Source organism: Typha angustifolia, chromosome 1, assembly GCF_048772165.1.
Source record: "Typha angustifolia cultivar Huaian chromosome 1, ASM4877216v1, whole genome shotgun sequence".
Lineage (NCBI taxonomy): Eukaryota > Viridiplantae > Streptophyta > Magnoliopsida > Poales > Typhaceae > Typha > Typha angustifolia.
Genome location: NC_133239.1, coordinates 4,608,797 through 4,623,196, shown reverse-complemented (window position 1 = coordinate 4,623,196; position 14,400 = coordinate 4,608,797). Strand labels below are relative to the sequence as shown.

Below are 14,400 nucleotides of genomic sequence, written 5' to 3'. Positions count from 1 at the left end.
TAAACTACTCATCTACTTCAAATCCTGACAGTATGACACTAAGTTGGTAATGACGACAACCTTTGGCATTATGTAATATTGTCTTCGCATAATGAGCATTACGGTTAGATGACCTAGTAGAATAACAATTGCACAGTCTACCTATATATGAAGGTGTCCCAGTGCAGAAGGCTCCCAGAAGTGGAAGGTTGTGTGGAAGAGAGATGTGTGAAGCATTATTTAACCCCATTACCAGAAATGTTGTATCCATGGAAGGTATTTAGCCTATGTGAGGTAAAATAGGAATAAGAGCCTCTAGAAGAGGAAAAATGAAAATATTGAAGCACACAATGGTCAGGTTTAAATTTATCCAACAAGGATGTTTGTAACTTGCAAAAAAGTACAATATAGCAAGAGCTGAAATATGAAGGGGAAAAAATAATTACATCTAGCAATCCATATAAAGAAACCTCACAATGTCATGATGACAAAACAACAGTTCTACTTCTTCTATCAGAATGATTACAACTCCAATATGCTTGAGTGAAGCAAAAGTGAAATCCTTCAATTTTCCCTGCAAGAAGGCAATTAAACTCTCTTATACAATATATAGATGCATGTTTTAGGAGCAAAATTGCAAAAAAAACCTTCAAATAATCCCTTTGCACTGCCATGTTTCTAGTTATCAAATAAACCAGAACTGGCCGAAAGCAAATGCTCATTGGACAACAGCATGTAAGTGCCAACTTCCAAGAAGCATTTAAGAAATCCTTTTACAAAAACAAATATGAGGAACACATTTGCAGAATTACTTCAGGAACAGTTCTTATGGCATGACATAGTGGCATGAGCTAATGGTCGTAAAGCGCATTGGCTGGACTGTACAGCCATTGACTTCATGATTTAGGCTGCAACCTAGTGACAAGGCATATGACATTACCAATGCAAGACCATGAAAAGACAAGTCAAATTTTATATTCTGTAACATCTATTTAGAAGAGGAATGATACTGGAACTAATTAATCCTTAGTTCTTCGCACCACAAAGGCTAAAATTCAGAAATCTGCAATCATGGTGCTATCCAGCATCTGATACAATCTCCTAATGATTGATAAAAACATGGTACGACTTAAATTTACACAAAGATACAAACTCTATACCTAGACAATTATTTCAAAAATTCTTTGTAATAAATATGAGATAAGAGATTCTTCAACATCACAAAACAAACTTTATTTGGCAAAGAAAAGGCTACAAAAGGTTACCTTGTATAAGCCTTCAACCAATCAGACGCCTCAGGTGATCAAACAACTGCGAGAATTTTAGAGTGAGGATGCAATCCATATGGTTGAATTAAGTGTACAAGAAAAAAAAAGTTACACAAGTAACAGCCAGATTACTTGAAATGGGTACTGCAAAAGCCATCCAACTACCGGTATGTGAGAAAGAAAAACCTTAATGGAAGGCCCAAAGCCACTGCTTGAGTTTATAAAGGAAAGAAAAAGTTAGAATCATAGAACCTATTAAGCATTTAATTAAGAATAAGCTGATAACAAGCATAAATAACCTGAAGAGAACTATAGCACCATATATTTCCAGAATGATGCCAACAATAGGCCAACGAACAAATATCAGAAACAGTCCAACAAAAAAAGGTATAGAACCCTGCAGTAGGACAAGCAAAATATCAGTAAACCAATAGTAAAACCATGAAACATTCTAAGGGAAGCTCCTACTAACACATTGAGAAGAGCAGGATGCTTATCCCAATTAGAAAAGGATGCAACCATGCAGACAAAAGGTGAATCTTGCAAAAAAAGATGTCAGATGAGCTAATCAAGAATGTGGCAGTTTTGGCACACAGTTATAACACTCCAAAGTTGAACTTGTGGTAATTGACGGCGAGATGCTTGAGCAAAGGGCAACATAGTATGAATGGTGCCTAACAAACATTAAGGAGATCTTTTTCGTGGTTTAAAGGAAAGTACAAGGAGAAAATATATAAGCACGACCCTGCAGGAAAAGACAGGGTAGCCTAGGAAGTTAAGAAGTGGTGATAGCAGTGAGAAAAGCAAGTATAACCTTTAGATGCAACTTTTTGTAGTCAGTTATATGGACCAGTCTCCATTCAGCTCTATTTAGTGAAGGTTCTTTATTAAATTAAATGTGGCAGTGTCTTTTCCTACTACTTCCTCCCAGTTCACTTTCGGTATTCCCCTCCTCTCAAGACATGAGTAAATAAGTTGACTGAATTCGAAAAAGAGCCATTACAACTGAAAATGGATAATGGAATTTGGACAGAGGCAGAGGAAAGGTTAAAGTCCTTTAGATTAGTAACAGGATCAGAAGTACACTGGTCTACTGCACAAAACTCTCAAATATATATGTATGTATAACATCTGAGATAGTAACATATATATTAAAATCTTTAGCATTTTACATATAAAAAGGGTGTCCAAGCGCACCAGGCTCTTGCCTATGAGGGGCTAGGGAGGGAAGATGTAGGCAACATTATCCATATTTCCCAAGAGACTTCCAAGATTTGAATTATGACCTCTTGGATTCAACAGGTGAACCTTACCATCTCACCAAGTAACACCTCCCATCTCTTTCTTGTTATCTCCCACTTCTCCTCTCCCATCTTCTCCCTTCATCATTTTAACTTGTATCCGACAATCAGTTCAGTTAACAATCTCCTCTCCAATTACCGTTCACTCTCTTTTACTTTCTTATCTATCAAGTCTCCATCATTTCTGATGGTTAATGACAGATATAACTCTACCGTGTGCTTATCTCCTACGAACCTCCCAATTTCACCTTCTTCACAGTACAGCATCCTCTTACCAGATTATGTATCCTTGCTCTTTCACCCATCAATTTAGATGGTATATGTATACAAGTGCATTGAATCATCTAAATAACAAATGGATGTAAATGGTTCACCTTAAAAGGCCAGTCAGACCAGTCAGACAGATGATCATAAAATGCACTAAAGAGAACCATATGGCATAGATGTGCTGCAAATATAAACAGCAAGATGAACTTATATGTATACCTTACGAATAAGCACCTCAAAATTAGAATCATTTGAGCAAGAAAAAAAAGAAAAGAATGTACATATATAGCTAAATAAGTAAGCACCTCAAAATAAAACTGTTCTAACATTGCTCTTATAATCCAAGATAATATGTACTAGCCCATTCTAGAAATGTCCAACCCACCATGTTAACTCCGACAAATGGTCTTATGTGCATCAGAGAACTCCATGCACAGAGAAGGGAAGAGAAAAAGAAAAAGAAAAAAATAAGTAAAGTGAAACACAGGAGAAAAAGTAAATAAAATTTCACTTGAATGATGCTCTTGTAGGAAGCACAATGAGCATCTCACGATGAAAGAGTTGTGCCATCACTCTCATGTCCAAGATAGTATGCACTAACCCCGTCTTAGAAAAATCAAGCAGACTAAGTTAACTCCAACATTTGGTCTTGCATACATCGTGGGGCACTGGAGCTTTTTTCAGGGAGAAAGGATAAGAAAAGCAAAAACTGAAATACCCAAGGAAAGGTCAATATAACACTTCCATAATGATAATCTTGCAGGAAACACAGTGAGTAATTTAATTAAAATACATGACAAAAAGCAGAAATACAGCCAAGTAGCCATATATTCCAGAACCATCTATTGGATTTACCTTAAGATATAATTTCTTTGTGAAAAGCTGCCATGTAGACTGCCAACCAAGCAGAATGCCTACTCCAGACAAGAAAAATAGCTGCCAAAACAAAGTATGCCATAATGATATGCCTACTATGATTGCCCTAAGGAAAAGGACATAAACAAAACATATATAAGAAAGAAGAACATGACATCTTACATTACCCAGAGCAAGCAAGCCCCTATCAAAAAAGAGAATGACACCAAGGAATGAGAAGAGGATGGCAAACCCTATTAGACCAATGCCAATTTCTGCATTACAAAACCTTCTTAGCAAAATTCAAAGACACAATGTCAAATGCAAAAGATTTAGAATGTTAGTGATAAAGGAGAAATAAACAAATAGAGAAAATAGAGAAAATAAAACGAGATGTTTTCTTCTGAATCATCTAAATTTCATTCATTGATATGCATTCAGTGTCAGTACTTAGGATTTGGGACACCTTTGGATAAAGATATTCCTCAAGTATGTACATACTCATCATATAATGAACTGGATATTGAAAGAAGAATCTAAAGATAGCCTGTTATCAACAATAGTCAATATTAATAATTATTCTTTGTACACTCGTTTTCACTATAACTGCCCTAAAGATCCCATATTTCAAGGTCCATTTAAAATAACTAACGTTGTATGAAACATGTCCAACAACTACATCTAATTAATTTGATGTGGAATCTATAACTTCCAGTCTATCCGACCACCTCTCATGGGCTTCAAGATATTGATTATTGAATTAAAGACTTGTAAGATATACAAGGACCAAAGCTATGTAAGAAGTTGAAGAAAATTAGCCTTTCCAAAGGACCTTTCAGTTACTTCAATATTTAAGACTGCACTATACTTTATCAACACCATAAGCATGTTCCAAGAATCATCTCAGACTTCTAGTAGTTTTATAAGATACGTACATCTGTATAAATACATAACAAGAGGAAACTTCCACCAACATACTGGCACATGCTCTCTCAAAAATTAAGCAGCAGTTTCACCATCTCCGGTAGCTTGTAAGATATGTACATCTGCATCTGTACTATTTGAGCCTATTGTTTCTTTCAATCGGTAGACATGTTAAATTTAGGTAGAATTGTTCACTAAGATACTATTGTAAAAGAAAAAAAAATATTCTAACTGGACCACATTGTTCCAAAAGGAACATTTACGAGGTATCTATTTGCAACAATAAAATTATTCCTTGCATATTGTTCCAAAAGGAACATTTATGAGGTATCTTTTGCAACAATAAATATTATTCCTTATATCACCATCCTTATGCAATCTCAAATTCACAAGATGTGACAATGCTCTAAATAAATGTCTTGATATGTGGAAACCTTGTTCATGGTAAAGATTTAAAATGAAAGGACTTAATACTTGTATGAAGAAACATTTTGCTAGTTTCCTTTTCCATCATTAGGGAATTGTTCATGAATAAAAGAAAGAAGGTTTTGAGAAAGATGAACAAAATGATATATTACAATATTATGTTCATACATGCTCAAATTATGGAAAAGGAATGATGTATTCTATATACCTGTCTAAGCAAATGGTACAAGTATTCCCTAAAGGAAAATAATTGATGGACTTCTATTATTGCTGTGAATGAAGAAAAATGCTTGGTCATAACATATGTCAAATGGGTAATAAGACAGGTTACATTTAATCCTATCAAATGCATCTAACTTCATCATCCGCTTGTCAACTATTTTATCTGTTTAAAGAAAGCATTGCAACTTGCATATCTCACGTAGTTGTCAAATATTACAAATGAAGCTTGGAGCAAGAAATATGATCAAAAGCACTCCATTTTATGCACTAGTCCAACTACTAAAGTACGTGACATTCTTTTTCCTTCACAAATAAAAAATATATAATTCCACTTAATAATTACAAAACAAGACATTGATTATTTGCACAAAGATGCAAAACCATATCAATCTAAGATCCATGTTAACACTGATGTTTAGCGAAATAAGAATAGCAGGACCCAGAAAATAGATTTCTTCATATTTCCTTAAGAAAGAGTACCAAAAAGAAGGTTCTTTGGCAAAAGGAGAAGAAAGATAACAGGCTTAAATGAGCTTTTGAATACATAACAGAGGACTCACTTTTAGTTTCACTAATCTCGTAGACCATTGTGCCACCAACTTTTAAGCAAGCTCATACAATTCAGGCCAACTCCTGCGCCTATATAACCTGTAAAACATACTGCATAAACATCAAGACTCCAAGAAATTACATGGAGTGGCAAATAAATTATAATAGTGAAGTTCCTTGTCGGGTAAGTTCCGACCCGCACAAAAGGCGCAATGAGAGAGAAAGAAGTGACTGCTTACATAAGTCAGATCAATAGCTTGAATTTGAAGACTAACCTTTCTCCAATAGATAGCTTGAAGAAGAGATACACTTCGTCTCTGTCAATTGATCTGTCGAACAAACTTCATTTGAAATAGCAGTCCAAAAAACAAGTTTGTCACTATGAAAAATTTATGTACAATATTCATTACCTCATATGCACCTGCATAGAAAATAATACAAGTTTACGAATAAGTGGCCGCTTACATATTACAAGTATTTTCAACTCTAATCATTTTTCTCTATTATCACTAGTCACTACAGAAACGTATAACTCCCCGGGATCTTTCAATCGTCCTTACATCCACAGCAAAGGAATTCGTCCCAACATTCCTAAACCATCTTTTTCTTTTATCTCCCAACAGATTCTACGGTTCTACCAACTAGAAGCACACGAAATTACCGAGATAAACCAGAAGGAGATGAATGTGTCTTTCAATTTAGATCCAAACTGGGAAATTAAACTCAGTCACACATCAAAGCCAAACCAACCGTTGATTCAATAACTCATGCACAAGAAGTTCAACTAGAAGTACCCAAAACAAGGTTCCAAATTTAAGATCGATAACACTGGACAGTAGAAACCAAACAGAAATTTGTAAACAGGAAAAGATTGGGGCCATATACCTCACAACAATCGCGAGGGAACTTGGGATGGATTCGGAAGGCTTCTGGAATTCGCCAATTTGGGCACAACTCACAACTCCCGACGCAAGATGCAACTAGCTAATTGCCTGCGTTTGTGCGGCGGATCCGGAGTCCACACACGGGTGGTGTTCGAGCTGGACCCGGATCCGGAGCCCATATTTTAAAGATGATTGAGCTAATTTTAATTCTATGGTGACCTATTTAAAGGAGCTACATAGTGGTAGAGAAATAATAACTAAAATTTGAACCTTGAAATATTAGTAAGAGAGGATAAAAAAAAAAAAAGGAGAAAATGCATTTTGTTATAAATTTGAAAGATGAGATATGGTGATAAATTTAATGGAATGAGGACAACTGTGATCTTTTTTTATGTCCATTTCGGTGGGAAAATATCTTTTAAGAAAATTTTCTAAACAAATTTATTAATTTTGTTTAAGTTTCAATGGAGAGAATAATAATTTTATTTATTAGGTGGATAGTTTGATATTTAGGCATAAATATATGAGGATAGTTTGTAACTTATCCATAGATATATTTGAAAAAGGAGTCAAATTATAGATATATGGCTTCTTCGGCCTTCTTAAAAATGTTGGGATAAGACTAAACAACTCTAGTAGAGTTAGTATGTATCTTGCCCACCAACTCTAATTCTAAATAAATATCATAGAGAAATTATTTGGTGGTCGGTGGTTTAGTAGCTTGACTTGATTTAGTTGATGGTTCGGTAATGCGGTTAACTTCGAAGAACAGCTTGGCAACGCAACGGCTTGAAGTAGGTCTAGGCGGTGTTTGGTTCGAAACAATTATTCGGCAACGCATATAGCTTAAAGTCTAGACTAAGTAGCTAAAAACTTGATGGAGCCTAAGTACTTCTGTATCTAGAAAGGATTAGTCCTTTATCCAGCCTAAATCTAGCCTTCATGCTCATATTGATAAAAAAAAATGTTGGGATCAGCCCCTAGCTCATTTAGAGACGTTGGGATAAATCTCACCTGACAACCAAATTTAAATTTTAGACCACTTTGGTTCGTGAGCCATTTGGAGATCTTTTTGCCCTCTTCTTTTTGTTTACAATTATTCAAGATAAATCCAATCTCAATCTAAAATCAATGGGATATCTGACCAATATTCAATTGGCATGTATTAAAAATTTAAAACAGGAAACAGATTTAACAACTGGGATACAATTTCTTCACTTCCTTCATTATAGGGGGGAGGAGTGCAAGAAACTTCTACAGATAAACTCACTTCAGAGAAGAGGGCAACTTGCACACCTTTAAAAACAAAATTAGAGAACAATTAATTATAAACACTTTTTAATGTCATGTGATAAATAACCCCGTAATCCAGACTCTTTGCGATGCTTTTGTTCTTTGCACTTCCAGTATATGTATAACCATCCTCTAAAATCTTGTGTCTAAACTGATCATTAGGTCCATCCTCTGACAGCTTGGTACCTTTCATCCAACAAACCTTCTTCAGTCTTTACACAAAATCTGTAAATTTATAACTTTTCTAACACATTTAGAACATTTAAATCTTTGGCAAGTATTATGAGCTTCAGTCTGGTTGAGCTACATTTGGAGTTTTATTGTTATGTATAGCAATCCATGTACTGGCATGGGTGTATCTTTCCTGTTGCATTACTGCTTCTTGCCTATGCAGGAACAAGATAAGATAATTTATTCTATTTATTGTCTCTTATACCTTCTACCTCCACAGCCACCCTCCCTCTGGCAATTGAAGAATACAGCAGCAACGGGTGGCCCAAGGTTATAAAGTGCTGTGAAGTCTCTACTGTTGAAATTTTGTCTCCATCCTGGTGCGTAGATAGTTTGCCGGACTGACTGACGGAAAAGTACAAAGACAAAGCGATGTATTCCAGCTATTGGACGAGGATTCTCATAGCAGACGACTTCATTTCCTAAACCATGGTAAATACGCAACAAAATTAAAAGGTATCTATTTATACAAAACCTTCGCACTTTCAGTTTATAAATGCTATTAAAGATTCACATAATATGCTTATGCATGAACTAGGTAGTGCATTTTAATCATCTTCAAAGCCCTTTTTCATCAAATATTTTGTAGATTTATGTGTAACATATGAAACATCAGTTACCTCACCATTAGGAAGTTGAACAACCCATGCTCTGTTCCAGTGTAATGAGAAATTTAAGCATTTTCTACATGCTAGCTGTGGTGGATACAGTCAAATTATGAATAAATTTCTACATCGAAAAAAGGAGTATGATTATCATTAATTTGTATGGACACATGCTTCACTAAGTGATCTAAATGTACTTCACTCACCAAAATTGGCATTAGTTGTTTCTGGGATGTCTGTCACCAACCTACATGAAATAAAGAAGTTTAGTGGACGTCGGATTTCCCATTCTCAGGAGTAGGCAACAACCCTTAAAGAATTGTGAACAAAAGTAAGTTCCCAAATATTATGAAAATAGAATGTTTGGGATTACCAGTGAAGGTACTCTCTGTTAGTTGGATTGCTTGGACTTGGTGAGTCAGGGTCCACCATCACCTAATGAGAAGATAATCATGTCTTTTTTTCTCCAACAATAGAAAGAATCAAAGAACAGCTCCAACCACAACCATTATAAATCAAGTAACTAAAGATGGTATTACTGTAAATCATAGTACGCATGGTGAAATATTGCATCGAAGATAGCAATGCATGTTCTCCACAAGCTATAAAGCTGAAAGCACAATCTCATTTGATTGAGACAGAGTCTAAGAAGTATCTTCAGTAATTAAAAAACAGAAATACTAGTTTCAATAATTAGCATTGCGATCAATTCAGTATCTCATCTGAGGACACCTAAAATGAGCTGAACTGGTCAAACTTTTTTATTACTGATCAACTTAGACATGCCTACAGTTCTTCCATATTTCCTTTGAAGTTGTCACCAGATCATCATTAGGGAATCGCTAGATTTTTTTTAATAAAATGCAACCATTTGGATGGTACGGCCAGTAAATCATATGGAGTTGATGGTGACAACAGAAGAAGTTTACAGATTTTTATCCAGACATATGACAAACATACTTGAACAACAGCCTTATTAGTCCAGGATATTTGAAGAGGAATTCAAATAAAGCATCAAAATCCTATTCTTGATGCCATTGTTCCGTAAAAAAAGTGATTTGTCATAGAAATAAGAATCTGCAAGATAATGGGCCATGGTTGTGCTTGGCTTATCTGTTCTACAATTATAGTGAGTAGGATTCGGGTTCATGGAACTTGGGTTATTTAGACCATAGCTTGATCTAAGCTAAGCTAGTGAAGTAACTAAGTGATTATAACTTACAAGTGTGTAAAGGTTCCTCATGTCACGCCCTCCAATCTCAATCCTTGGCTCATTCACAACTTGCGACGGCTTGAGCTCAGATCCGTTGGTTAGTTCTTTATTGTTGTATATCACCCTCAACAATGCTGACCTGTTAAAAGGATCCAATATGTCACCAACAACATTGCCAACGACAAGTGGATCCCTTGACATTGTCAGTATGATGATTGTATGGACAAGAATACTAGAGTAAGTGAGTAGTTCGAATGGCTTTGTGTGTGAACTTGGTGAAATAGTAGGGGGAAGGGAACTCTATTTATATTGCACAACCTGAATGATGAGGCATCCAGTGAAAATGTCATGACTTAATTTTCCAGAGGCCTTTGAATCTACTTTCTGTTTAGAGAATGATTTGGTCGCTATCACTGGAGATGTGTGTATCTCTCCACCCTAAGGGCCTCCACAAATGGTAGTGGGCATACCAATTCCACATGTGAATAAAATCTACTGTACCCCCACCTCCACTTATTCTCCAAATCTTGTAACCCATGAAGGCATGATAGGTTCAGTAGTAAAAAGTGGGCTACCTTTTGACTATAAGGGCAGTCTATCCATTTATCCCCGTGCTTTCTTTCTCTTGAAAAGGGAGTTTTAGTCTCATGGGGCAAGTAAGCATAATAGAGGCTTTTCCTCATGAAGATTCTTTAGACCAAGTTTTGAGTTTGTCATATCAGAACCTTGATTTCAGTTCTAGCAAAACATTCTCCTTCCTCTTTAATTTCGTATGGAATCAGGATATAATTGCCGCACTTGCTTCAAAGATAGAAGCAGTGGAATGTGACTTGCGAAGAATGGTGTTGCAGAGAGGATGAAACATTGTGTAGTACCAAATGAGTTACAAGGAGTTGTGAGATGAAAAGAATTCATGGAGAAGTGCAATTGAAAAGATTGTGGTGAATTATTTTGATGATTAAGACAAGTGTAGGGTTGTGAGTGATTTGTCCCAAGATACAACACAATTTTGTCTCCCCTAAGTGGTGCATCATGTGATCATCTAAGACAGGTGTATGGCTTTTACTCCGACTTCTAGAATTCAACATCTAGGGAGTTATATTCAGCTGGCAAAAGCCACTGAAGGGAATTACTAGTTATAGGATGATGACATTCTGATACATCACTTTTGGTTCCTTTCTTTTTGTTGTTACTTTGTTCTTTGGACTGCTAAGTTATCCACTCCAACACTCAATGCTTCAAGTATTGCTTCGAAGTAACTTCCATCTACTTTAAGAGTGAAAAAAAAAAAATGTTCTAGCAGACACCTGCCATCACAAGGCCCAGAAAGGGCAAGACATGTGATGTCTTATCCCTATTATTGGAGATATTGTTTGCTTAATTTGAGCTGACACCTTTGCATGGTGCAAGTGTTAATGTCACACACTAAGTGACATCCTTCACTGATCCAAGAAGTCACAATAGGAGTTAAATATTTTCATTATTGGTCCCTCAGCTCAACCGTAGCTGGTGATTTAGTCTAGTCTTCCCTCTTCCAAACTAGAAGGCCTAGTCAAAGCTGAAATATTTAACGAGTAACTCGGAGCTAACTACTGTAAGTAATTAATGAAAGAAACATTGTTCTTGTTACTCTATTGGAAAGTGTAGTAGCATACTTGAGCCTATCATTGGAGCTAATTATCAAACGAAATTGATGGAATGAAACATAAACTTGTATTTGTTATTTGATCTACATCCAGATATCAGGGGTATTTGAGCAGTTCAGTAACCTATCTGCATAAAAGTCAATAGTGGCATTATTTAATATTCCTATTATGTTCAATGCATTAATCTTTTACTTCTTATGTGATCAGTGATTATTCGATGAGTTGTATTCAGTAATCATCTAGCCACAATTATAAGATATCCATGATCAAATTTTGGAAATTTTCCAAATTTATATGTGAAGTTCATAATCTTGTTTTGCATGTAATATCATATAATGAAGCTACTATTTTACATCTCGGTCTATTAGTTCTCCCGAAACTTTCCATAATTCTTCAGTTTCATCTGAAGTTGCGCAATTTTCTTAGTGTAAGTAAAATAGTTAGTATATCTGCTTGTATGTCTCCTAGAGTACTTCGCTAGCAAAGTTGTTGAAGCCTTCAAAATTTCTGTATGTTTAATGGTTTTAAATCTTTAGGTTAATCTGTTTCTTCCTCTTTTCATGAGCTTTTCCCAAATCACCACCTCTCTTATTGATTAATTGTGAAAAATCACTTCAAGTTGACCTACTTGTAATGGACTCTCTTTTCATTTGTGTAATACTCGCGGTATATTCCCCTTATATATTTATCAATATGTCTAGCAATATACCTTCAAACAAGCATCTTACTGCATCTTAGAATTTGCTGACTCAGTCTGCTGCTTTATTCCCATGGTGAATTGGTATATTTAGATTGTGCTTTACTCCATCCTTACAGATATGATATGAATTACCTCCAAATGTACTAAAGATTAGATGCTACTAGCAATCAATGACGTCAACTTTTTGAAGCACAGAATACCCCATCACTGATGTGTCAATTACATACTTAGGCTGCTTTGAAGGACATGGAAAGAGAAGTGATGCATCAAAAAGGGAAGCAATACTAAAGTATCTCCAAGCCAGTGAAATTGAGGTCTGTACATTCACAATGTAGACCTATATCTTTAATATTTTCTGGTTGCTGCCCTATTCTTAAATTTGAAATGGCCATGGATTCTCCTGCCCTTTTTTATTGTTTCCCTAGGACGTGGATGGAGGTAATCTAAATGAGTAGTAGGTAAATGTGCATGTAGGCCTTCTAGAATAATTCCTTGCCTATATTATTCTTAAATGGCCTTCAAGAATCATTCCTTACCAATATATTTTCCAATGGCTTCCACTAATCCAAATATTAAATTGCCTCCATCATACATAGCCTAAAACAATTCGGTGATTAAATCTGCATATAAAACTTAAAGCCCATAATCAAGGGATGCCTTACGACTCTAGAAGTTTTAAGATATGAATGATTAACCGAAGCTATTCTCAGATCTGATTCACTGTTTATTATTAATGATTAATCTAACCTGAGTTTTAGTGCAACCATCTTTTTGATGATCCAGTCCTTGAAAACAATCTAAACTTAAAGATAAACTAGGGCCCAAAAAATCAAATCTTATATTTGAGATTCAGTTTAGCTTCTAGCCTTCTATTGATTACACTGAGGAAACAAGTTAACACGTCATAAGCCATAGTTCTCGGCAATAAGCTAAATCAAGTTGGTGTGATTAAAGATTGCCTGAATAGTAGGATAAATCCTAGATTTACATTCCAACTCATACATATATAAAAGTATTATAGTTGTGTTTTGCCTGCATTGTTATTTCTTATTTTGTAATGATACTTGGTCAAGCTGCCTTTAATTTGTTTTGAAAGTGAGAAGAATATGAATATATGTCTGCTAGTGTTTCTTTTTCAATTTATAAACAGGAATAGATAACCTCATGTCTGAATTTTGATTGTAGAGAGGGCGGCAATTCTATATTGGCCTCTAAACTCTCTCTTGCTCTGGAAAGGAGAAGGACAAAACCGATGCTAACTTTAAGATCTTTAATAGAAAATGGTTGGGAATGAAAGTAAATATTACTCTCACAATCCCTCTTTTGTGTGTGTGTGTGTGTGTGTGTGTGTGTGTGAAAGAAGACAATCTCTGAGTAGAAGAATAGCTTATGAAATCCAAACATGTTTTTATTTCGTAGGGAGCAGTTATCACATCTCACAAGTTAAGCAATCCATAGGAAGTTGTTCTGGCTTGATCACATTGTAATGTTCTTTTTATCAATCTTTTATGGGAGTTTTTAATATCTTCCACTTAAAAAGTCTTACAATATCATATTTACATTTTCAAAAGATTACATTCTCTCCTATAGCTTTGAATATCTATTAATTCTGTTAAAAAGAAATACTAAGCATCAATTTAGCACTCCATGTTTTTTAAAATATCATACTCACTTTTCAATTCCTAGAACTACTAAAAGATATAGAGTGTCACCCAGACCCTATTATAAATCTTAAATTCTAACAAGTTATATAGTAGAAGTACTCCAGGGACAAATGTGATAATTTGGGCCAGCTACCTTCCTTTGGGCATTTATGATTTCCAAAGTGAACCCATTTTTGTTACATCTTCAAATATCTTTTATGATAGGTAAATATGAAGGCCTTCCTAAGTTGTTAGATGGGATACCATTTGTTAGATAGATCTAATGTTTATAAAATACTATAAAGAGAAGGCAAAGGTCTATAAAGAAAAGATACTATGACTTTGTAGTGGTTCTTTGCACCAAACCCCATGACAAATTGCATGTAACTGGATG

The 14,400-nt window shown here is 35.3% G+C and overlaps 2 protein-coding genes across 4 annotated transcripts; both read right to left on the bottom strand.

The window, feature by feature from the left end:
* Positions 1–317: 317 nt before the first annotated feature.
* Positions 318–6,782, bottom strand: LOC140765555 (vesicle transport protein GOT1). Of its 3 annotated transcripts, none has more exons than XM_073104897.1 (9): positions 6,677–6,782; positions 6,067–6,120; positions 5,803–5,902; positions 3,854–3,945; positions 3,671–3,751; positions 1,547–1,644; positions 1,380–1,455; positions 1,245–1,290; positions 318–553 (listed from the first exon to the last, which is right to left on the bottom strand). In XM_073104897.1, exons 3-8 carry the CDS (start codon positions 5,828–5,830, stop codon positions 1,258–1,260), a joined length of 408 nt encoding a protein of 135 aa, XP_072960998.1. In that variant the 5' UTR covers positions 5,831–5,902; positions 6,067–6,120; positions 6,677–6,782; the 3' UTR covers positions 318–553; positions 1,245–1,257. The 3 variants fall into 3 exon arrangements, with proteins under 3 accessions (XP_072960998.1, XP_072960840.1, XP_072960916.1); XM_073104739.1 differs by having other exon boundaries at positions 5,803–5,890; positions 6,677–6,780; XM_073104815.1 differs by having other exon boundaries at positions 5,803–5,890; positions 6,067–6,108; positions 6,677–6,737.
* Positions 6,783–7,816: 1,034 nt separating this feature from the next.
* Positions 7,817–10,267, bottom strand: LOC140763704 (protein FLOWERING LOCUS T-like). Its single transcript, XM_073102014.1, has 5 exons — positions 10,027–10,267; positions 9,178–9,239; positions 9,011–9,051; positions 8,405–8,621; positions 7,817–8,154 (listed from the first exon to the last, which is right to left on the bottom strand). The coding sequence occupies exons 1-5, from the start codon at positions 10,216–10,218 to the stop codon at positions 8,127–8,129; spliced, it is 540 nt and encodes a 179-aa protein (XP_072958115.1). The 5' UTR covers positions 10,219–10,267; the 3' UTR covers positions 7,817–8,126.
* Positions 10,268–14,400: the final 4,133 nt, after the last annotated feature.